This window comes from Ictalurus punctatus, chromosome 16, assembly GCF_001660625.3.
Source record: "Ictalurus punctatus breed USDA103 chromosome 16, Coco_2.0, whole genome shotgun sequence".
NCBI lineage: Eukaryota > Metazoa > Chordata > Actinopteri > Siluriformes > Ictaluridae > Ictalurus > Ictalurus punctatus.
In genome coordinates, this window is record NC_030431.2 from 1,762,278 (window position 1) to 1,786,518 (window position 24,241).

The following is a 24,241-nucleotide window of genomic DNA, read 5'->3' on the forward strand; positions in this document are numbered from 1 at the left end:
CCTGAGAAAGAAACCGTACAGTTTCTCCTCACTGAACGTTCACCCCATCAACAATTACACAGGTTTCTTTCTTTTTCAGGACAGTCCATGTTGTCGTACTGGCTGTGCCCAGTGCTTGTGCAATGACTCTGATTTTCCCTCTCTTTCTCAGCTTCAAAATGGGTTGGTTTTCTCCCATAGACAGCTCTCCGGCCTTCATGTCGGTTTATCCTTTTTAACAACTAACGCAGTCTTCACTAGTACTCAAACCAAGCGCTATTCGTTCTTCAAACAGTCCATTTAAAAACGGCTCACCTGGCCAGCAAGAAACACCCATCAGGCGCGTGTTCCAATATTTTTTTAATCACTTGAAAATGTTTGGGTTCTACCAAGAGGTGCCACGTTCTATGTCGTTTACCACATCTAGATGTAAAATCTCAGGAAATGAAACCTGAAATTCTGATCACCTGTCATCTCATATTCAGGTTTTGATCTCAAACCCAAACGCCTTCAATGTATATAGTGAAAACAATAGGATTGGCCTTGCTGTTCCAATACTTTCAGAGGGGACTGTATATGATTAGCAGTTTTGCATCGACTTTAAGAAACATGTGATATGGCAATCAGCCTCCTGAAGCTTTCCAGATGCGAGGCTATATATATATAAATATGAGAGCACGCTCCTTCTGTTATACTCGCATCTTTATTGTTACAAAAACTAAATGCAACATCTGTTCTGTTTTTGAAAAAAAAAGGAAAAAAGGAAAAAAGAAAACTCCCGTTGAGCTCCCACTTGCATTTAGCAGGCAGGTGGAGACCAGTGATACACTTAGGGCTTGACGTACACATACGCACAATGCTTTCAGAATGCTTTCATGGAATCTGAGGAGAAGGGCTGGTAATGGGAAAATCTGAGGCACGTCCACATTCAGCGGATAGCAAGCAACATCAGCGGCTAATGGTTTTCCCAGTACAGGCAAAGTGGGAGCGTTTCGGTGATTAGGCTATTTCCGAACCTTTTCAACAAACACGTCGCAGCTGCATCAATGGCTGATACATATTTGTTGCTGTCAGCGTGTCATCGATGCGCCGCGTATAGCTCATTTCCCCGTAATCGCTCGCTGTCAGATTCATCTCCATCTCACAGAGCCTCATTCGTGACATGCCACACTCTCAAAGTGCTTGAATCCATCCGGGAGCGCATCAAAACCATGTTATACTTCAGATTCTTTTAAAATAGCCCTCATGACAACATGGCACACTCTCGATGTCTGTCTGTCTGTCTGTCTGTCTGCAGCTTCATAGGAGGAAACCTAGGCCTTTTCCAAGTTTCCATAAGGCTCCAAAAAACCAAAAAAATTCATACATGTGCATCAAAATTAGAATTGATACTAGCCAAAAAAAAAAAGAAGAAGAAGAAAAAAGTCCAACATAAGCCTTAGGATCAATCAATGTATGTCTAAACTTTTAACTCTTTTAGCAAGAACATACATTGTTACGGCGGTTTGACTACTAAGGAAACCGACGGTCTCATGTCCAGGGTTGCCAGGTGTCAGCAAAACATTCACCCCATCTTCCACACGGGAAGCCTACCTAAATAGTTTGAGAATTTGAAAGGGGAAACACATTTTTCTTTCCCGCCACCTTCAGTCTTTCTACGGGAAACAAGTTCACCATGGTGCGCACGCAGTTCTGAAGAGCGGTATCTGAAGTTAAGTCTTTTTATGATCAACTTGTAAGTCATTTATCCACTCCACAATCCTACTTCCCCTCTCCCAATCTATACAATATATCTTAAAACAGAACTTCTGTACATTGTAGATATCCTGCCTGCACTTATACTGTCCCTTTGTCTGCCATAATATGTGTTTGTGGAAATTAATTACATAAAAAAAAAAAGATCTTGGCTATTTTTGACTATTGACTAATTTGAAACCAGCCCTTCCAGAAAACCTCCAAACAACAACAACCTACCAGTTTTACTACCAGTGGACCTTTCCATGCACAACCTCGTTCCAAACCTAGCCCGAGTCTATAGAGTCTATAGAGTTATAAGAGTCTATAGAGACATAACGAGAGCTGTTTTTAAATTTTTTTTTATTTTACGCATTAACATTCTGTATTGTAGTCACTAACTATTTACATAATTTTCATTTTTTTGAGAAACAGTGAGGACCTTTAGATCGTCGCATTTTGTCTTAATGCATGATATCCTTGCCTGGTATGGGACATGCTTATAGCTTTGGATGGCAGCCATTTTGTACCGCGAGCACGTTCTACAGGACGGAGACCCCGTGGCAGACCCTGGACCTGCTGGAGAGATTATATCTCACAGCTGGCTTGGTAAAGTCTGGGGATCCCCCAAGAGGAGCTGGAATCTGTGGCTGGAGATACAGAAGTCTGGGCCAACGTTCTCAGCTTGCTGCCACTCCAACTCCCAATGGGAAAAGCAGGAGGAAAATGAATGATGAATGAATTCTTTGTATTTTTTCACACCTGGGTACGGAGCACTCTGCAGGAATCCTTTCACTGAGTTTTGTTTTTCCACAACACTACCACTGCTGTTAAAACCCTGATGTTTTAAAAAAATAATAATAATAATACAATTTTAAGGATGTACATCACAGTCTAGCAAGCATGATTGGTAGATTGTGGTGCAACAAGGAGAAAAATAAAATACGTAACTCAATCAATTAAATGAATTCTGTTCAAATACAATAGAAAGCTGCATAACACGACAAAAAAATAAATAAATAAATAAAAAAACAACACATTTTCTTCTTCTTTTATTCTGATATTCAGCTTTAAGATAACAGGATATGAGTATCTTGGGAATATCTGCTAAAATATTTCCTGTCTCCGATGACAATTTGTGAGAAACAACTATTACATACGTCATGTACCAACACAAACTCCATTTCCCAGAATCCTCAGCCAGTGAAGTACTACAAACCCAATCAGAGGGGCGGAGCTACCGTGGTGCAGCAGGTGCATTGACGACACTGTATGGCTATGGCTTTCTTCCCCCCCCAAAACTGTGGAAGCATGGAATATAATTTCATTTAAGAAAGCACGTTACATCCAGAGGACAGTTCTTTTGAAATGTGCTGATTATAATTATGAATATTAATTGGGAGTAAAGAGAAATTACTTTGAAGAGTCTACACAATAAGCTACACACACACACACCAGACAAATGAGGTAAGAACAAAATTTTGGAAATGCAAGTTTACCTTTTGGTTAGACTTTTAACGTGTAAGTAAGTCTTATATAAAGTGCCCCCCCCCCAACAATGATTCCCAAATTTAAATAGATTTTAAATCTCCAATAAAAAATGTGCATTTGGAAATAACAAGTGAGGCCTAAAAACCTCTCAAAAGCCATGAGTTGGTTTTCTCTTAGCTTCTTTTGTTGTTATTTTTTTTTGTGCTGTTTGTACATTGTTGTCTTTTGGTAAATTGATTTATATCGTATTTAAGTGATAAAATTTAGAAACATCAACATCAGTCCAATGTCCAACATTTAAATTACGCCATTCAACCATCTTGACTCTTTATTAGTAGTAAACAACGAAAGCCAAATAAATCTACATCATGCTAACAATTGACTTTTTTTTAATTAAAAATCTCATGCAGAACTTTTACTTTTCCAACTTGAACTTTCCCCTCATGAGCTATTCCATGATTCTGTGCTGAGGTTGTGGAATTTGAAAGGTAAATCCATGGGTTTCCTTCTTCAGATTAGGAAATTCTGTCCCATTGTACGTGTCTCATTTGAGCAGGTGATCTAGAGTCCACTAATCAGGTCCAATTACATCCCTTTGTGTTCCTTTCTAACAGTGCAGCAGATTTTCAAGATCATTAGGAACTCTGTGAGGAGCAGGACGGACCGGGGACGACGGAATGGACTGACTTGAGTGCACCAGGGTCCAGGATTTGGATTTAAAGGACGCCATTGACCCCTGACCACAAAATGAGTGAGTGATATGGTTTTGGTGTTATTTAGCGATGGCCGCCGTGCCAGCAGTGCTGGTGTTCTGCTTCGCCCTGGTGCTGTTGGATGTTTAAGCAGGTGTAGACCGTTCTACTGACCGTAACGGGGGAAATATTAAACGCTTATGAAACGTTAATGGTTTATTTTGGAAAGAAAACATGTGCACAGTTGAAATGTACCAGTCACATGACCGGTCACGTGATCCGTGACCTCGGTCTACTTTCACGATCCAGGACCGGGTGTTCCTTGTAGCTTTTCTCATTCATTTCCATTGAAATCCATTTGTTTACTTGTGGTTTTTTTTAAATATTTTTATGTAAAAACCTGTTGGAAGAAACTCTAACAGCTTTTTAATGTTTTTTTTTTCTTTTTTCCAGTCAACCTGTGGACAAAAATGCTTTTTATCGAAGTGTAAATGAGCACAATTCTCATTTATTCATCAACACAATTATTCACTCACAGCTGTAAATGGAATAATAAACGCCTTGTTTTTGTCAGCTTTTATGCTGGATTTCAGCAGTATTATTATTATTATTATTATTATTTTTGCAGAACAAATATGCTCTGGAATAATTGAATGCTTTTGCTTGTATTTATATTCTATGTTCTTTTTGTTCTTCAGTGGCCTTTAAACGTTCATCCTTTCTGTAGAATTCTGCAGCTGGGGTTCTGATGACGGTTATGCAGGTGAACGCTCTTTTTAATCCCATAATCTTTTTTTTTTTCTCTTTTTTTTTTTTCTTCTTTCCGCGGGATTTAAACGCAGGGATCACTTTAATTGTTTTCGCCGAATTTAATATCGCAAACCATGTGAAACAGCTTCCCGGCGAAATGAAATCGGCGATGACATGCTCTGGATGCGTGGGCTACGGAGAATAAAATTGCCTAACACAACAGGGATCTCTTCCAATATTAATCACCTGCAAGGATTTTCGCAAGCTAATCGCGAGCGGCGTGCGCGTGTGTGTGGAAATAGTGCATACTAATATCAAGAGGAAGCCATGGCTAGTGAGGGAACGAGTTGTGCAGATTGTAATGTCCTTTATCTGTCACACACTTAATAAGCCACTTCCATGCGCTATAGTCTGATAGCTACGATTATGTGACCGTGCAATCTGGTGTACTGAACGTCTAATAACTCGCTGTGAAGGAAATACGAGTAACACACACACACACACACACACACACACACGTAATTCAGCAGCCCAGGTTCTTAAACTCTGCACCACGGTAATCATTTCTGCTGTCACTCCTCCGAGAGCTGCTGATGTACAGATATTAATTACACAGCGGTGAGATCCATCTCTCTGCAGACCGCTGCGTGGACCTGCGCGTCTCCTGACGCATCTTTCATCCTCCACTTATAAGATGAGGCAGTATGACTAAATTTGGGGACGCAGCTTAAAGAGGAACTCCACTGCTTCTTTATTGTGTGTGTGTGTTTGTTTTTTTTTTTTTGGACTTCAGAAGTTGTTCTTTCAAGGTTCATTCTATAAATGTTCCTAGTTCAAATTTCACGAAGGTCACGCAGACTTGGGGGGGGGGGGATGGTTAATTCAAGAAAAAATGTCTACTCAAATCAATACAAGTTAAGATGTATGCATCATATCCTACGAGATGAAGGAGAAGCAGTGTGCGCTCTTTGCCATGGCAACCACGCCGGTCTGTCCGAACCCCACGTAACCCATAATGCATCTCGCTAGTGCGAGCGCACGGATTCAGCCATTTAGATGGCTTCGGTGGGACACGCGTCGGCGCCGTGGTAACTCCGCGAGTCAAACCACGTTCTTCTTAAAAAGAAGCGTTACTCGATCGGATGTGACGTGCTGAACTGATGTGACGTGTGGCTGTAAAGACCCGTTTTGCTCCGGAGTAACGTGCGAGATCAATCGGGGGGGAAAAGGAGAAGGTCGGGCGCGTGTACCGTACGGACGTTTTTCTTACCGACCTGGAATAAAAGTGACCTGGTTACGTCGTCAAGGGGATCATTTTGACGGTAAACGCCATCACGTGTTAACGGACACGTGTCGATCGAGCACGGTACTATCTGTTGAGTAAGGGTTAAAACGCTCATGGCGTGCTGTTCTAGGAAACGTTGCTCCACAGTTTCAAAGAACGTCACCACTTACTGTAACTTTGCGCTGTTTATTTTGAAGCCTCTATTTTTACACGCTCTGCGCGAGACTCGGCTTTTATAAAGATCTTTAGTTTGGGTCTTTAGAGTGTCTGTCTTCTCTGATCATACAAATATATAAAGTGTAAAAAAAAAATAATAATAAAATGAAGAGGAAGACATAATGAACTCTGCATAATAGTAATCAGTGGATTTCTGTATCCAGAACTTTTTTTTTTTTTTAATTATTTATTTTATTTTTTAGGACAATATAATTGAAGCAGTAATGAATTGCGTGTGTGTGTGTGTGTAAAATGACTGCACATTGTTATCAGAGACTACAGACACTAAAGAAAGGAAGAAAGAACAACAAAGCGAAGCACACGAGACGGAGGGAAAGAGCAGGAAAGAGAGAGCGGCGTCTTATTCAACAGGCACATTAGAGGCGTGTAAGAACGCGAGCCTGTCATGCTTCATTAGTTTCTGGAAACAATAGAATTTAGTCATGCGCCGGGTTATTACTTTCCCTCGCTTTGCACTTCAGTTTCTCTCTCTCTCTCTCTCTCTCTCTCTCTCTCTCTCTCTCTCTCTCTCTCTCTCTCTCTCTTTCTCTTTGTGGTGTTATGAGGAATGCCAGCGCAGATCCGACTGCTCTGGAAATGTCTATTAGCACAATTCTTCTCCCATGTAATTACACCTCCGAAATGACAGGCGCATCTCGTGAACATGAGCCGTGCATGTTTACACGTGTTGCGAGCCATCGGTGTGAAGCGGGAACACGAATCGAACACAAAGACTGCTTCTGTCCTTTCTCGAAACCTCCTCGAACACCGGCGGGCCACGGCCTGTCATGTACCATCTTGTACTTTTTAATTAAAGCGAGACCTTTTACTCCTTCCATTTGGCGTCTAGACCTTCCGTGTACCCGTGACCGATCGCAGGCATTCTCGTGCCTGGTGAACTCTCCTTCAAGGAAAAATCTTGCCCGGTACTCTTCGGAATTAACACGTGGTCTTTAACTACATCGCAGATTTATTTTGTACTGAAATTCTGAGTTTTGACGGTTCCTTACGTTCCCCACGATTCCGTCCGATGACCTGATGATGTCGGTGCGGTGGGATTTCGCTCTCGCTTCATAACTACCCGAAGAGAGCGATGCAGCGGCGCTTTAGTGCTTTGGTCTGTCCAGCTTCTGACAGAAAGCTTCAAACGGGCCGTGGTCGGATCTTCCAGCAGGACGATGATCCAAAACATCATCAAAATCAACACAGAAATGGTTTACTGACCACAAAATCAAGCTCCTGCCACGACCCTCCCAGTCCCCTGACCCGAACCCCATAGAGAACCTGTGGGGTGAACTGAAGAGGAGAGTCCACTAGCGTGGACCTGGAAATGTGAAGGATCTGGAGAGGTTCTGCACGGAGGAACGCTCTCGGATCCCTCTCCATGTATTCTCCAACCTCATCAGGCGTCACAGGAGAAGACTCGGAGCCGTCATCTCGGCAAAAGGAGCTAGCACAAAGTACTGACAAAACGGGTGCCAATAATTGTTTGTTGCACACACAAACCTGTGTCGTGCTTGCAATTGTTCGATATCCATGAGAGTATTTTTGTGATTTGTTCAAAATAAATAAATAAATAAGGCTGAACAATAAAGACCATTTTAAACACCGTAAACCCTAACCCCACCCCTAAATCCACCCCCTTCCCGTGTCCCCAAGCCCATCCCCAAACCTAACCCTCAATCCAGCTTGAGTTGGGTGAATAGTTACTTTTAACTTCAGCTATTATAAAAACTGACCTTAGTTTTTATTTAAGAACCCTTTCAACACATTCTGCAGTCGAGTAGGATTTTAAGTACGCCCGATTTGATTCCTTTGCTTTGCTTGTCCTGTTTTGCCAAACATTGCATTCATTTTTTTATTATTTTAAATTTTTTACCGTGTCTGCATTTGCGTTTCGCTGGGCATTGGCATATTTACCATTCTCGTGTTTGTTTTTTTTTTTTTTTTTTTCCCCCCGCATCTCTGACCTTGAACACGAATATCCCTCGTGTCGCTGTATGCTGCTTATCCGGTCCCACTGTGGATGAAACTGCCCGTGATGATCGGATTAGCCTACATACTGTAAAGAGACTCTGCCTCTTAATTGTTCCAGTGCAGTCGATGGTCACGGGTATTTTCTCCAGAACTCTCATCTGTAGCCTCGCTGTCAGCTTTAAAGAAATCTTTTGCCTAGTTTACGCGATTTGACCAGATTCTGTCGATCAGCCGAGGGAGAGAGAGAGAGAGAGAGAGGGTGAGAGAGAGAGAGAGAGAGGGTGAGAGAGAGAGAGAGAGGGTGAGAGAGAGAGGGTGAGAGAGAGAGAGAGAGGGTGAGAGAGAGAGAGAGAGAGAGATCCAGATTCGAAATGTCCGCAGTGCCATTTTTATACCCCGCAGCTTGTCAGAAACCACAAGCGTTGTGGTTTTTTCCGCTTCACTAGTTTTAGTATTTGCAACAACGTATCGGTTCTTGCTAGGCTCAGACATCATGGCTAATCAACTACAGTAGTGTTAAGGCGGAAGATGTTGGTGTCGGTACCATCGGAGCGTCCTTGAGAAAGTCTCACCTCTGTAGCGGAGCAGCAGGGAACCTGGCCTCGGCTGCTCCTCACTGCTAAAGTAGACGGAGATCTGATTACTGGAGCTTTTCAGCACTAGCCCGTTCGTCAGCCCTGACTTATTGGCCAGGAGGGAGCGCTCGAGGCCACCCAGGTCTTCCAGCACCACGTTCTCGCCTTCCGCCGCCGTCACGTTCAGCACCTGCAGACGCAGAACATCGTACAGAAAGAGATTTCAGCAGTCATGGAGACAAAGCATGGCTTCTGTTGAGAACTTGATTACCACATGGTGTGTATTAAAGTGGTATCCTACGTATTTATTTAGGCAGCTTGTTGAATTAGGACGCAATATTGTAGACGGAAGGGATTATACACTCCTTCTGTAGAGATGTAATTCTGTACAGTTTGAGCGTTATAAGCCACGGTTCACACTTCAGCTCATCTAGTCTCATTTGTATTAAAATGTGATGGATTTGACATCATTCATCATCGAAATCCGTTAAAGCGTCGGCCTCCGCAAGGCAAATTAGCACTTTTATTCTTCTAACTGATGAGGCTTTGGTAATACAGTCCTTTTAAAAAAAAAAAAAATTATTTATTATTATTTTTCTTTTTCCTTTTTTTTTTTTCTTCTCCTCTGTATAATAATCTTTCTTTTGGACAACCCTGAGGTTTTTACTGAGCTCTGAGTCACATCTAGGTTTTAATTCGTAGTTTGGTTTAAAGGGTAGTTAGTAATGTAGACGCTTATGAGAGCTCGAAAACCTGGTCACCGAAAGTGTACAGCTTTAATTTATGGAAGTTTTGGAGATGGCTAAAGGAATTTACCAGAGTAACACTTTACCCTTTTTTTTTTTCTTTTTTTTTCTTTTTTTTTTTTAAATCTCTCATTCACCAGGTTCAAATTCTTCTTCTTCTTCTTCTTCTTCTTCTTCTTCTTCTTCTTCTTCTTCTTCTTCTTCTTCTTCTTATTATTATTATTATTATTATTATTATTATTATTATTATTTTTAGAAAAGTGCAGGAGGGCAACAAAAATACTTTGTTAGAGTATTATTTAAGGAGATTTGTACTCTGAATCTAAATAAAAAAAAACTTCCACGCAAGAACCCATTACACACATCAAAGGCTTACGCTCAAATCTACGTTTCTTTGCCTGGCAACAAATTTAAAAAATGTATCTCTCTGTGCATTTAACTTCACTTATCAATTTATATATAAACATCCAGAAATCCTATTTGTACATAACAATGAAAACAAGCATCTTCTTTTTTTTTTCTTTCTCATTTGTTCTCCATATAGTAAAATTATTATTATTATTATTATTATTATTATTATAATTTTTATTTCTACGTCAGGTGATCATGATGGTTGGATTTCATTCGATTTCATATCAATGAAGTCGTGGGGGGGGGGTGACAAATGTTAACCCCGCCCCTAAACCCAATTATAAACCACATAGCTAAATTATTTGGTGGTGGGAATATTTACAAAATTTCCAAGTAAATGACTCTTTCCTCTTAATACTACAAACACAATGCTCCCATTTCTTTGAACTTAACCTGTACGCTTTCCACTTTTCCAGCGTCGGACGAATCCGCCGTCTGGGTTAGTAGTTATTTTCTTATTCGTAGTGACCGAGCAAATACACCACCTAGGGAACACCACCTTAAGCTCAACCTGGCAGAATCGGAGCTTCTCGTCATCCCCGCCTGTCGGTCAATCAACCACGACCTCACTGTACAGCTCGGCTCGACTACACTAGAGCCAACCAGGACGGCCGGGAACCTCGGGGCGATTCTCGATGACCTTTACAGACCACATCTCAACAACTGCGCGGTCCTGTAGGTTCATCCTGTACATCATCAGGAAAATCAGACCATGCCTCACCGAACAGGCCACACAGATACTAGTCCAGGCTCTTGTAATCTCAAAACTGGACTACTGCAGCTCACTGCTCTCGGGCCTCCCGGCAGCTCCATCAAACGCAGAGTGCAGCAGCGCGCCTCGTCTTCAACCTGCCCGAGAGAACCCACGTCACACCCCCCTTCATCTCCCTCCACTGGCTCCCTGTAGCCGCCCGCATCGAATTCAAGGCCTTGATGCTCACCTACAAGACCTTGTCTGGAACAGCGCCCCCTACCTCAACTCTCTCCTGAAGGCTTACGCTCCCTCACGCAATCTGCCATCGATCCACGACCGACGCTTAGTAGCGCCTACTCAGCGTGGCTCAAGATCCCTTTCAAGAACCTTCACACTAACTGTTCCTCAGTGGTGGAATGAACTTCCGACCTCAATCCGGACCTCAGAATCTCTCACCATCTTCAAAAAACAGCTAAAGACCCACCTCTTCCGTCAACACCTATCCAACCCATAAAAAAAAATTGCACTTACACCTCGACTCTGCGCACTTTGCTTCTTCTGGAGCTCAATTAACGGCTCTCGTACGGTAGCACTGCTTGTATTGTTCTCCGCTTGATATATCGCTTTGCTTGTATTTTCTCATTTGTAAGTCGCTTTGTATAAAAGCGTCCGCTAAACGAATAAATGTAAACGCGAATGTGCCTGATCGACCTTCCACAAACACTAATTATAAAGTAACTTGCACTACATCCGGAATTCTTATACGAACATGCGCACGTCTAAGTTTAAATCATTTTTGGATCCGTCAGGAAAGAAACACCCTTGCACAGCGGGGAGGAAAGAAAAATGGTCGGCGCTATAATTATTGCAGCGTTCACAGCACCGAGCGAGGAGATTTGTACCGAGGGACTTCCATTACTGAGTCGGATCTGGAGGCCTTGGTGAGGGCAGGACCCTCCTCCGACTGCGCCTCTCTCAGGTAATGAAAGTGTCAGAGCGAGAGAACACACTCGGCCACACCGCAGCGCCGAAATTAATTTGGCCACGCTGGAGGGACCAACTGGCTCTCCACTTCCGAGAAGCAGAGACGAGGCGACGTCAAGGAACCTCTCGTCTTCTTACACTTAATAATAACCATCTGCAATTTATTGCTTCTTTACCGGCAGAATAGCAAGCATCAAAACAAACAAACAAACAAACACGCACACCAACCCGATGCTGATTAGTTCAAACTTCAACCTATTTGGGAAGACAGTTGCGGTCCTGAATGCGAAACCTTTTTTACGTTCCGAATATATACGTTTTGTCAGATCTTGAATATAAAAATAACAAGGAGGGACACTATGCATTCATCTCATGGCCAAGATTTATAATCTAGAGTTTTTCTTTATTTACATTATCAAAAGTATTTTGTTGGGGAACGTACAGGTTGTAAAACATACTATTGTGAATTTATGTAGATGATATTCTTATTCTTGGTCTGGCTCCACCCTGACCACGCCCACTCGTCAGCGGTTCCTCTCTGTTCATTCGGTTTGTTAGTCTGTGCTTTTGTAAAGGCGTTCTGTATGAAAGCGATTTCATCCTAAAGCACAGGTTGTCTCGTCTTCTCCAGTCGTACCGATTTATTCCTCGTCAGTTCAACGGCAGTTAAACGTTAAAGTCATACCACAGATTCTCAGTTGGATTGCGGTCTGGGCTTTGACTAGGCCGTTCCAAGACATTTAAATGTTTCCCCTTAAACCACTCGAGTGTCGCTTTAGTAGTGTGCTGGGGTCATTGTCCTGCTGGAAGGTGAACCTCTGTCCCAGTCTCAAATCTCTGGAAGACTGAAATAGGGTTCCCTCAGGAATTTCCCAGTATTTAGCGCCATCCATCGTTCCTTCAATTCTGACCAGTTTCCCAGTGCCTGCCGATGGGAAAACATCCCCACAGCATGACGCTGCCACCACCATGCTTCACTGTGAGGATGGAGTTCTCGGGGCGATGAATGGGAGGTGTTGGGTTTGCGCCCAACGTGATCTGACCAGAGTACCTTCTTCCATATGTTTCGGGAGTCTCCCACAGCAAACGGGTTTGCTTATTTTATTATTTTTTCTTTTAAGCAATGACTCTTCAGGGTTATCTTTGTTCTCTTTATTGCCTCTCTGATTTAATGTCCTTCTTGCCTGGTCTGTGAATTTTGGCGGGTGGCCCTCTCTTGGCAGGTTTGTTGTGGTGCCATATTCTTTCCATTTTTTAATAATGGATTTAATGGTGCGCAGTAGGATGCTCAAAGTTTCGGATATTTCAAATAATAATAATAATAATAATAATAATAATAATAATAATAATAATAATAGCCCAACCCTGATCTGTACTTCTCCACAACCTTGTCCTTGACCTGTTTGGAGAGCTCCTTGGTCTTCATGGTGCCCCTTGCTCAGTGGTGTTGCAGACTCTGGGGCCTTTCAGAACAGGGGTGTGTGTGTGTGTGTGTGTGTGTATATACTGAGATCATGTGACATTTAGATTACACACAGGTGGACTTTATTGAACTAATTATGTGACTTTTGTGAAGGTAATTGGTTGCACCAGATCATATTATTTAGGGGCTTCAGAGCAAAGGGGGTGAATACATATGCACGCACCACTTTTCCATTTAAATTTAAAAAAAATTTTTTTTTTAGAAGATTAAACAGCCAAACGATTAAACGGCTCCTTGCATAAATGAAGTTTGGAGCGCAGTAGTGTTTCTTTTAGAACAAACAAATGTGGCTTTGCTTTTATTTATTTATTTATTTATTTATTTAAACACCGGTCGCCCACTAAAAACGTGTGTCTTCTCTACAAACAAAAGCAGGATGGAGACAGTATGAGAGAAATAGCGAGCGAGCGAGCGAGTGAGAGATAAAAACAGCAGGTTTATGTTTAGCTTCTTCATCGTGAGGAAAACCGTTTGCCGGTTATCCGACGGGCCACGGCCGAATGCGAAACGAGTGCACTTCAATCTCGTCCCACTTTCTCTCTCATCCTGTCCTTCGGTGGCGTCATTCGACGCTGGCTGTTTCGATCCCGTATACATTCGCATGTCGGCTTCGTGCTTGTGCCTGAAGGACGCCGAACGCTGGGTTATACTCCACAGCCTGCGTTCTGGAGATTACTTTAATAGGGAGGCAGGGTTCAAAACAGGACTAGTAGTCTAAAAATAGATCATTGCTCCAAGTGCTTCTGCAGGTCCATCTGGTGTGGTACTGAAGTGTGAATTTAACCCTCTCTGACCTACACTACCAGTCAAAAGTTTACACACACTCGTCCCCCCCCCCACGTTGTAGAATAATAATAATAATAATAATAATAATAATAATAATAATAATAATAATAAAGTCATCAAAACTCTGGAGTAACACAAGTGGAACTATGGGAATTATGTTGTGATAAAAAATCCAGAATAAATCTAAATAATTGAGTATTTTAGCATCTTCAAAGTAGACACGCTTTCTGCCTAGAATTTGCAGAAATGTATTCTTGGCGTTTTCTCACCCGATTTCTTGAGGAATGTCCCTGAGATGATTTTTAAACAGTATTTCAGGAGTTCACACCGGCGCCGGACTCTTATCCGCTGCTGTTTTGGAAAATTTCCCTCCGAGTCGTCCGTGTAAAAAAATAAAAAATAAATAAATAAATAAAAAAAATAATTATTAATTGTGTGTCTACGACACACCGATTTCACACATTTAATCACACGCCTTCAGATCAAAAGGTTTTTAAGATCATGAGAAACGTTTCAGTCGAGCGTCCACAAACTTTTGACTGGCAGTGTGTATTAGGTCTGTGTAAGCATCTAGTGATTGAACCAAATGGACCAAGTTCCTCCTGTCAGTCAGAAGACACGTCAGTTCAGATGCCTGCAGCAGCTGTAGCGAAGATGCCTAAAATATTTGTGGCTGTTTTTGTATCTGTATCTAAACCGGAGAGTCAAAAGAACAACTAAGTCAAATTTACGAGATGAGTCGAAATAACGAGCTACTAAGTAAAAAAAAACAACAACAAAAAAAAAAAACCAATGCACGAAGTCGAATTTATGACAGAGTCGCTTATTTTGACTTCTCTTGTAAATTTGACTTAGTATCTCGTTATTTTGATTCAAGTCAGAAGAACAACTCACGGAGTCAAATTTACGAGATAAGTCAAGGTAGCAAGTCAAAAGAACAACCAAGTTAAATTTACTAGATAATATGTCAAAAATAACGAGCTACTAAGTTCTATTCATATCATATCAATGAGCCTGGTCTCAGTTCCCACAAGGTTGCCATGTTTCACGTATAATATCCGCATATTGCAGACGCTGCACATCAGAAATGCGCGCACCACCGTTCATTTGTTTCCCAGAGAAAGACTATGAAGAGAAATGCATCTAACACCTGAACATTTTGGGCCAGTTTCATATCTTTTTGTGTGGTTTTTGAGTTGAACCTGGCAACCCTGCCCACAGTCTTCCACGAGCTGTCCTTTCAAGCTCCACGTGAAAGTATAAACCTCATGATCACATGACTTTTTGTTTTGTCCTGAGAATCCCACTTCTGACACACACACACACACACACACACACCCCTAGTCTGAAGCGTTCTGGCAAGGTTTCTTTAAAACAAAAAACAAAACAAAAATATGATTAGTCTAGCTATTATTCACGTCCGCGTTTATATTCGTTCAGGACAATGTATACTGGTTTAAAACGATCTCTGAACCAGACAGCTCTACGCAGTGCACCAGGCAACATGACAAACTATCTGCTACAGTTTCTACAGTTTAATGATTAAAGGAAATGGTCCATGTAACAAGTTTGAGAGCTCCCCACTGAGAAAACACATGATAGGCCCAGGGTAAGTTTGAACTTTTTTTATTTTTATTTTCTTTCACTCCCCTTTGCCGCATCACAGAAGCAAGACCCCGAATCAAAGGAAAAACAAACTATCGGCTTCCCAGCTCGCTCTGTACTTTAGCAGCTCGACAGTCTCTAAAATAACAACAGAAATCACACACACACACACACACACACACACGTCTTACTGACGGATAGAGAGAGACATCAAATAAATCCGGTGAAGCCAGGTTCAGGTGTGCAACCTTCGCTATTAACTTTCTACTCGATCTTTAAACCCCTGCCTCATGAGGCAGGCCGACGCTAAGCCACGCCCCCACAGTACAGTCCGCAGTAACAAAACTGGGCTTGCTTTTTACCCAAGTATCTCTGGTTTCACAGAAAAAAATGCTACACTTCCTGTACAAAGAACCTCGGAGGACTGATCTAGAGCCAGTGTGAAATTTCGGTTCCTTGCAGAACCTTTTGGTTTCATTTGCAAGTGCTAGAAATATTGATGTTCCAATTTTAATGACCTTTTTTTTAAAAATTTTTAAAAAAATTTTTAGTTTTAACATTTGAACTAGCAAACTATGAAAGGCCTGAACTGCGGAGTGTTATTTATTTATTTATTTATTTATTTATTTATTTATTTATTCAATTGCTGTGTCATTATTTTTACTCACCAAGTCAGTCAAAATAACGATGTGCTAAGTCGGAATAATGACTTGGTCATCGTTCGAATTGGCAAAAACCGAACTTGCGTTTAGCGGTCTGTCGTTTACGCCGTCTCGTTGCTCTCCTTCAGAAGGATCGACGTGCAAGACTTGTGCACAAATGTCCAGAAAGTCAAAAAAACAGAAGGACCTCCTAGCAGCGAGAACGTAACGTTTGCGGAGGGCCTCGGATGCATCTCTGGCTCCCGTGAGCACGCGGCGGTTTAACCAAAAAAAAGACCGTTTTGTCACCTGGGTGTGATGAGGAGCTTAGCCGAGATCTGCGGCTCTCTGCGTGGCTCTGGTGTAACAGGAAGCGCCGGGAAAGTGCTGAGGGAGCTGTGCAGAGGCCACCGGTATTTTCGCCTGGGTGTCCACATTCAATTACAGAAGGGTTATAGGCTTTAGATGCTGCTCCCCGGGGGGAGTCTGTGACATCGGGAGCTGTGTGGAATACAGTAGCGGTGTGAGATGAATCTTAAATAGAAATGTTAGCAGTATTTTAAAAAAAAACATCATCGCTCGAACGATATCAGCTCGGACATTTTATACCTTTTTTTTTTTACAATTTTTTTTTTTTTTTTTTTTAACCACTCTTTCCCGCCTGTAATGTAAATGAAGTCTAAATGTAAATTAAGGTTAACGATTGAAGCGATCGCTTTCCGTTCTCATTTCATCGACGTCGTTACAGGTGTGTCCACCCAAACGGCGGGGTGATCCGATCGTCTAGACGGATATCTTTCTGAACGATAATGACGGCCACGTACTCCTTTGTTCGGGGATGGTTCTGGGTGTCCCGCTGCTGCTCCCGTGCTATAATTGATCGGACGTCACTTCAGGTGGTACCATCCACATGTTGCCGAGACCGAGACGAATCGTCCCAATGATGATTGAGGGTTTTTTTTGGGGGGATGGGGGAGGGTGAGCTAGTTCGAACGCTATCATGGTACGGAATCTGCTTAGAGACGGTCTGTAATTTCTTACGGAAGGAAAAAAGACGTGTACCGGGAGACACATACAAGAAGTATTTCTTCTGCCGTTTCCTTGTCTGCTGTATTTGCCTCCCTGTAAATAAGATAAGTCATTATTGAACATCCCGCTGTGCCAGTGTCTAATACACATAGCCCTGACACATGCACTGAAGGACAGGACGAGTCCCCACAGGCCTGTCATCTGTCACAAGCTCCGCAGCCTGTCAGCACAAACCCGGGACAGCTGTCCGCTTTTCAATTATTAAGACTCATAACTGCGCTAGCCCGAATGAGCATCGCTACTGTTGATGAATGTCAGGCAGAACACCGAGGGGACCACCTGCAGAGCATCAGGCACCAATACGTCCTTAATCGATGGGATCAGGATATGGACCGGACTAATAGATGTTGGTCTTAATGAGACCACAGGGGAATTATTATTATTATTTTTTTTGTCCCGTCCTATCTGCTAAAGGAGCTTTGGTCTGGGTTTCGATCCGTGTAGGAGGACTTCCATCAAGCGACATGGGGAGAGTTCCAAAGTCAGGACGTAAACTATTATGGTTTGAATTTTCCGCAGTAGGATTTCACCACAGTATTAATCAAATATCTCCGATTTTTCTCGATTCTATACGTTAAAAAGAAAGAAAGCAAAAATCGATGGGTCGGATATTTTGGAGGGAAAAGATCCTGTAAGAAGAATGGGCTTGGATTTGGAAGAGAGATTTATTTTTGGAACTGGAAATGTTTACATATAAGGAGTGAGTTTGTTTGTTTTGTTTTTGTCAGAATTGATTTTATTATATTTCCCCACTTTATTCTATGTTATATATCTAACGACGGCGATATCGGATGGGGATCGGTCCCTGCGTAAGCCCTCACACAAACCTGTGAGTTGAGCGATCGCACTTCTATCAGACCTGCCGTTCTAGGAAACGCCTTCTGACCAATCAGAACTGAGTATTCGACAGCGCTGTGGGGGATTCTGATTACGTAAGACCTCGGAATGATTACGGAATAACCTTTTTAAACGACACAGCCTTGTGCTGTTTAGCATTCGGGAGTAAAGTCGGCCAGAGACGTCCGTGCATGGGCAACGAGTGGGAGTGGACGTATGCTCGGATGCTCTTTAGGCGTCTCGAGGAGGACCGTGACGTGCGAGAGAGATTCCGAGTGAGGGAATGATGAGATCGAGAGACCCGAGATGTATTCTCGAATAGGAATTCAATTAAAATCCGTCCACGGTCGCCAGTAGAGAGACGGGAAGGCGTGCGTACGGGACGTCGGACTTGTCCTTCAGACGAAGGGATTTTAATGAACACTCGATGCGGCCGAATTCGGGCCGGGTTGGGAATTTAAAAAGCAGCAGGGTAGCAGTGAGGTACAAGGAAGTACACACAATCTACACTCTGGATTGTGTGTGTATATTTGTGTAGCATGACACACAGTGGTGTGTGTGTGTGTGTGTGTGTGTGTGTGATCTATATTGAGAAACGTCGGGGCTTACACCGGGACTTTCCTCCTGTCAGTGATATGCGGATAATGACTAGAGCAGTGTGTGTCTCAGTGACTCAGTATAGTGTGTAGGGGTGAAGCCGAAGTCTTATCGTGGCACACAGATACAGATTGCTACACTCCCGTGGACCCAGGCGTGTGTGTGTGTGTGTGTGTGTGTGTGTGTGTGTGTGTGCGCGCTCCTTCACCTCGAGGCCGAGACTGGCTATCTGTCCGCAGTTCCACCAATCACGGACTGGTCAGCTCGTTGAGCAATCAAACAAGGATCTGCTCATCCGAGACTTAATGCGCCCTTAACCCCTCAAGTCTTTAAAAAGTCACCGAATCAAATATAAAAAAATAAAAAAATAGAACTGCTAGAAAACACAAAAACGTGGTTAGCTAGCATCCATCCGAATGGCGTACAGGCGTTAAGGACTCTCGAACGATTTCGGTTTCAGTCCGCGTCATTTCAATATCGACAGCATCGTTCCAAATCAACGTGAAATCAATTGCGGACTTGATTTTCTTCTTCCCGTGACCTTCGGGAAATACCAACGGCGTTTGTTCCTGCAAATCTTCCGAAGTATTTTAACGATCGTCATTTCAAGGTAAAGTCTAGTCATGGTGGACCGGGAAAAGCACCATGCTGTGTTACACGTCATGTATTACCCGTCAGCCCCTGCACGTCACCGTCACCCGTTTCATCTAATTAGTGACGCGATTTGCATTCTGTTTCTTCTTCCCGCGTGCAGCTCTTACTGCCTGTAAGCCTGGACGTTCCTCACTTCCTGTTCACAGATCGTGTTCACGACTCTACTCTTCATCGTTTGTTTTGTTTAATATTAAGTTGCCTGCGATTGCATCAGCCTCCACATCCACTTTCTGTCATTTCGTTGTTTATGAGAAATAACGCACATAATTGGTTGTGAAGGACACTTTACCGGCACACGTGTTCGTATACGTGGTATCACCGAAGCACAGATGGCCCCAATCATGGAGGTTTTAAATGAACATTCACTGGTTAAGTAAAGCACAACGTGGCCTTCATTTGCCATGTGCAGAAGAATAAACAAACCTTTTGAAGTAAACACTCCAGCATTTTCGTTCTTAACCTTACCCACCCTATCTGTAGCGCGCGTCTGATTCCCGTGTGCATGAATTTCCCCGACTGTGCAACCTGTTCACTCCAAACTGACTTGTAATGAAAATCTGGCAGAATGTGTAAAAAATAAAAATAAATAATTTAGTGACGCCTCCACGGCACTTTTGAATCCCATTCCGATCGTCATACCACGACACGCAGTACGCCCTCACCCTGCACGCGGAAAGTAACACCTACGGAAAAACTTTTCCCCCCTTCAGCCTTGCTCGGATCTGTCTGAGAGACTACGTAGTGTTTGGCAATATATTCAGAGGAACGGTTCTCTCCTGTCAGGATGTTTCCCCACGCCTCCTTCTTACAATGAAGCGACACGACACGGGCGTGGATGTCGTTGCCGCAGCTCAAACACAAATTTCCAATCGGAGCGTTGGACAATCGTTCGGTAGGTTCAGCAATTGGTTAGGACCCAGGTGTGGAAAAATCAATATCCCTAGTGCTTGTGGCAGTCAGATTTCACATATGGATTATCTTTTTATTTGTTGTTGCCAAAAAGTAGATTCAACCACCAGGGGGAGTACAAAAACAAACAAACCCCTCTACTCCTTATTGACATTAGCAAAATAAAACTTCTTTTACTTGTCTAACAAAAAGTGAGATATTTTAGAGAGTTCGAAGGGGGATAGTATTCATAAATCGGTTTGTTTCTCTTAGTATGTACTGTTTTTAATGCGTTTAATCGGCTAACTAGCTGTCCATACGTCAATTACGTTGCCTTAGTTAGCATAGTCAATTTCCCAGAAACCCGAACATGGTATTGGGACACGCATTGGAGCGTTGACTTGCCTGGTGGACTAGCTAATAAATATATGGTTTATCTGCTGCTGTGTTCCTGCAAACACCGTACATCAAACTACGTCTGAAAAGTGAGCGGCAACGACTAAAACACGTTTAAAAAAAAAAAAATATATATATGACTTGAACTAAGGGGTTCTGCTCGGATCATGGGTAGTCGTTGAGCTCGGTCACTACGTTTTACACTTTAACAATGAAGATCTTAGCATGGGGAGTATCTCGGCAAATCTGTTCAAATCTAGTTTTATCCAGATTTTCCACTAAGAGCGCAATGGAGTTTAAAGTAATTCTCCTCACTTATGGTGTTCCGTGTACTATCAGACCCACGTAACTATATTATTAACATATAAATGAGCAGAGAAGCCACCATCATCATTATTATTGTAGTAAGACCACACATTCAATGGATATACAACAGGAAATCATCATAACCATGGCAATAGTGAGGCGGGTCTCTCCGGTGTCGCCTTCATATAGTAATTGTGTTTTTGACAGTGGCGACGGGAACAGCACACTCGCACATCACGTCTTATCCCTGGCTGTCCACACGGTGTTTTACACGCTACCCGTGCGACGGTGGAACCCGTCCCGATTTGCGTCTCTGCCGCCAGATTTGAGCGCCACGTCGAACACAATGCCGCAGGCAGGGAGGGGGGGGGGGAAGCGAGTGGGGCGAAATGAATGAATACACGTAGCCCTGTTTGCCTGTTTATCTCATCTGAACATTTGTCCCTTCATCTGATTTCCGTTATCAGCCTGCGTGTTCTTCAGTACCGAGCTGTTTCCCAAAAAAAAAAAAAAAAAAAAAAACCTGCGCAAGGGACAAGCAACACTTATTGTCCTCTTCGTACCTGCTGCGCATTTTACACATTTCCAGTACACATAATAAAATGGCTGAGCACCGCTTGGTTGTGTGAGTTAGAAGTGCTGATGAGTACAAATCCAGTTTGGAGAGAAGCTCTCATCTGGAGGGTACTTTAAGGGCCAGGGGAGTGATGATTAATATGATTTATTCATGCACTGCCTCATGATACAAAGACATGCCATGCTTATTGCTCAGGATTTCCTTTCATCGAGTGCATTTCCCAAGACGGCCCAAATATTTTCCCAAACCGGGACCCGTGCATCCAAAGTCTTGTTCATGAAGCATGAATTATGAAGCAAGATGGATTTCCATCATCGGAATAAAGGAGCTTGAACCCAACTAGCCGCTTGTGAATTTGCTCGGGGGTTTAGCTTCGCATTCATTTGAATATATGCATATTTTGAAGCCGAGCCATCTGCTTTTCACCTCTTCATCACGTCTCGCGGTGCCCTTGCCGCCGTCCTCCTCCGATGGGAAATAATGTCTCCCCTCGATTTCTCCTTTATGATGCCTAGCTGGGCAGAGGAGCAATTAATGTCACCCGAAAGCTATTCTCGGGGTGGGGGGGAAGCCACGGGAAAAACTCATTTCGGCTCTGGTGGCAGGACCCTGGAAAGCTCATCAGGATCAGACATCCCTCCTTTATGTCCTGTCAGTATGCTGGAGGGCTCTAGCATCAATGCTTCTTTCCATCACTTCTCATCTCAAGGTTTATTACAACTCCGTGTGCCTCTCTCAGGCTCTGTTAATCCTTACCGTGGGCTCGTTCCATAGAGTCACCAATCAAAATACTGGAACGGGGCTTGACGGAATACGTTATTCGCGAGCGGATGGAAAGACGCTGATTGATAAGCCAAGGGTAGATAATGAAGGCGGAGTTATGATGCATAGTCTGATGACAAAAAAATATTGGGGTGGGGGGGGGGAGAGAGAAAACTTTTAGCCTCCTTAGTTATACTGCATCACCAGTTTTCCAGGTACAACTAACTTGCCACTACACTTGCTGACCTTTATCAGGTAAACCTACCATATAGGTGCACAGTTACTGACTGTTCTCCGTCAGCTTCCCTCTATGCCAGAGGTATTTAAATAAAATTAGTAAAGGTCCAGTTGTTTACAAGGCTTCGGATGAGCAAATAACATGACTAAATGGACAACTGTCGCCTCTTAATGCTTAACCATGGACGAAGCTCTCTTGGGCAAGACACTCAACCCCCAGTTGCTCCCGATGGCAAGTTAGCGCCTTGCACGGCAGCTCTGCTACCATCGGTGTGTGAATGGGCGAATGAGACGCACAGTTTAAAGCGCTTTGGATAAAAGCGCCATATAAGTGCGCCATTTACCATTTGAATCCTGGACTCTGGATTTCTACCTGCACAATACTACCTGCTGTACCAGGTGGTAACAATAAACACGCTTTAGCAGGCTTATACCGCGTCCTTCCAGTGGATTCATTTGTTTTAATTAGTTTAAATAGCATGACTGGTCATATACTGCTGACCGCCTGACGATGAGCCCTTCTAACGCTGCCAACTTTTGCAGTCAATGTCAAGCAGATTAAGCTTCCCTTAAAAGGAAAGCGCTCCGATCGACAGAGCAGTTCTTCCTGCATGTGAACGAGCCCACACGACAGTGACCGACAGGACTGATTACCAGAAGCATCGATTGGGAAGTTGGGACATCATGCCCTTAGATAGCCAGCGAGACAACAAAAGTCGACACCAGAGTCGAGCACGGGCACGTTGCCACGTAGAAGCTCGATCACACGGACAATGCCGGTCGTGTCCTCGGGTGAACTCTCCGCGTCGACTCGGCTTCGTCGTGCGTTTCTGTAAAATGACGCAAAACTTCCCCGTCCACGCGTGAACCTACTGCACTTTGCTAATTAAAAGTCCCATTCATCTCCTTGCGAGCGTTGCAACTTGCAAAAGCTCCATCACAAGAAGAGCCAGATGTCTCGATTCTAATTTGACCCGCCTCTCGATATTAGATCCCAGGGTGTTTGTCAGAGCAGGCCCAGGAAATCGATGCGGAGATCGATCCGGAGACAGAGAAAGAGAGAAGCGTGTGGGAGAAACAAAGAGAAAGCAGGACGGAGAGCGCTAACTGGATTGGGGCCTGGGATAATTGCAGCCTGATTCTAAGCTGATATCAATGTTCCTTGACCTGAAAATCAGTCTATATTAGTGGAAGCACTCTGACACTTTCTATGGATCTGTTTTCTTATTCAGACTGCCTCTGGGAGCCTGGACAATGCAAGCTTTTTGTCCCAGAGCTAAATTGACCCGGTTCGATTGCACAAACTTTCTAGACTCTTCTAAGCCTTCGTCGTTCTCTTTTGTAATCACTTTGACCAGATCGCGTGAAGAAAAGCCCGAAGATGATGCAGCGGACGGGGGCCTATCGCAGAGATCCTCAATGGTGACTACGGAGGATTTGACCGCAGGGAGTCTAATATGAAAGCCTTCAGGTTCGTTTTACAGCCTTGGACTGATCCAGCAGCGCAAACTGATCTGATCTTCCCCTCTGGGTTCAACACGCTCTCTCTTTGATACCTTTTGCTTTGCGGGTTTCGAAGCGAACTTTCGGTCACCAAAATTACGAATGGCACATTTTTCCGATACTCGCCTGACCGGTATTAACAGATGTAGGATTTGGAGGGAGAATAGCATCATTATCGCTTCAGAAAGGACCACAACCGGCGTTCTAGGCTGGTGGAAAAGAACCGGAGCTGGAAACTAAAGCGGCGGATACGCACGTCGCCTCGGGATTCTCACGGGAAAAGGTGGGAGAGATCCTAACACATAGAGGACACTCCTCTCCTACATCATAAGGTCCCATGACATTC

General features: G+C 43.3%; 1 protein-coding gene and 1 long non-coding RNA gene across 4 annotated transcripts in view; one reads left to right on the forward strand and one right to left on the reverse strand.

Moving 5' to 3' along the window:
* The window catches only part of sez6a (seizure related 6 homolog a), a 109,409-nt gene that overhangs the window by 25,280 nt on the left and 59,888 nt on the right, over nucleotides 1-24,241 (reverse strand). For both annotated transcript variants that reach the window (XM_053687096.1, XM_017488961.3), the window contains exon 4: nucleotides 8,697-8,889. In XM_053687096.1, coding sequence (XP_053543071.1) covers nucleotides 8,697-8,889 — 193 coding nt within the window. The remainder of the gene's footprint in view (nucleotides 1-8,696; nucleotides 8,890-24,241) is intronic.
* The window catches only part of LOC108276889 (uncharacterized), a 121,548-nt gene continuing 100,218 nt past the window's right edge, over nucleotides 2,912-24,241 (forward strand). Inside the window, exons 1-3 of one of the 2 annotated variants that reach the window (XR_001815001.3) lie at nucleotides 2,913-3,180; nucleotides 3,819-3,955; nucleotides 4,350-4,488. This is a non-coding gene — a long non-coding RNA (uncharacterized LOC108276889). Of the gene's footprint in view, nucleotides 3,181-3,818; nucleotides 3,956-4,349; nucleotides 4,489-24,241 lie in introns of those variants that run through there. The other variant, XR_008398169.1, reaches the window with a different exon arrangement.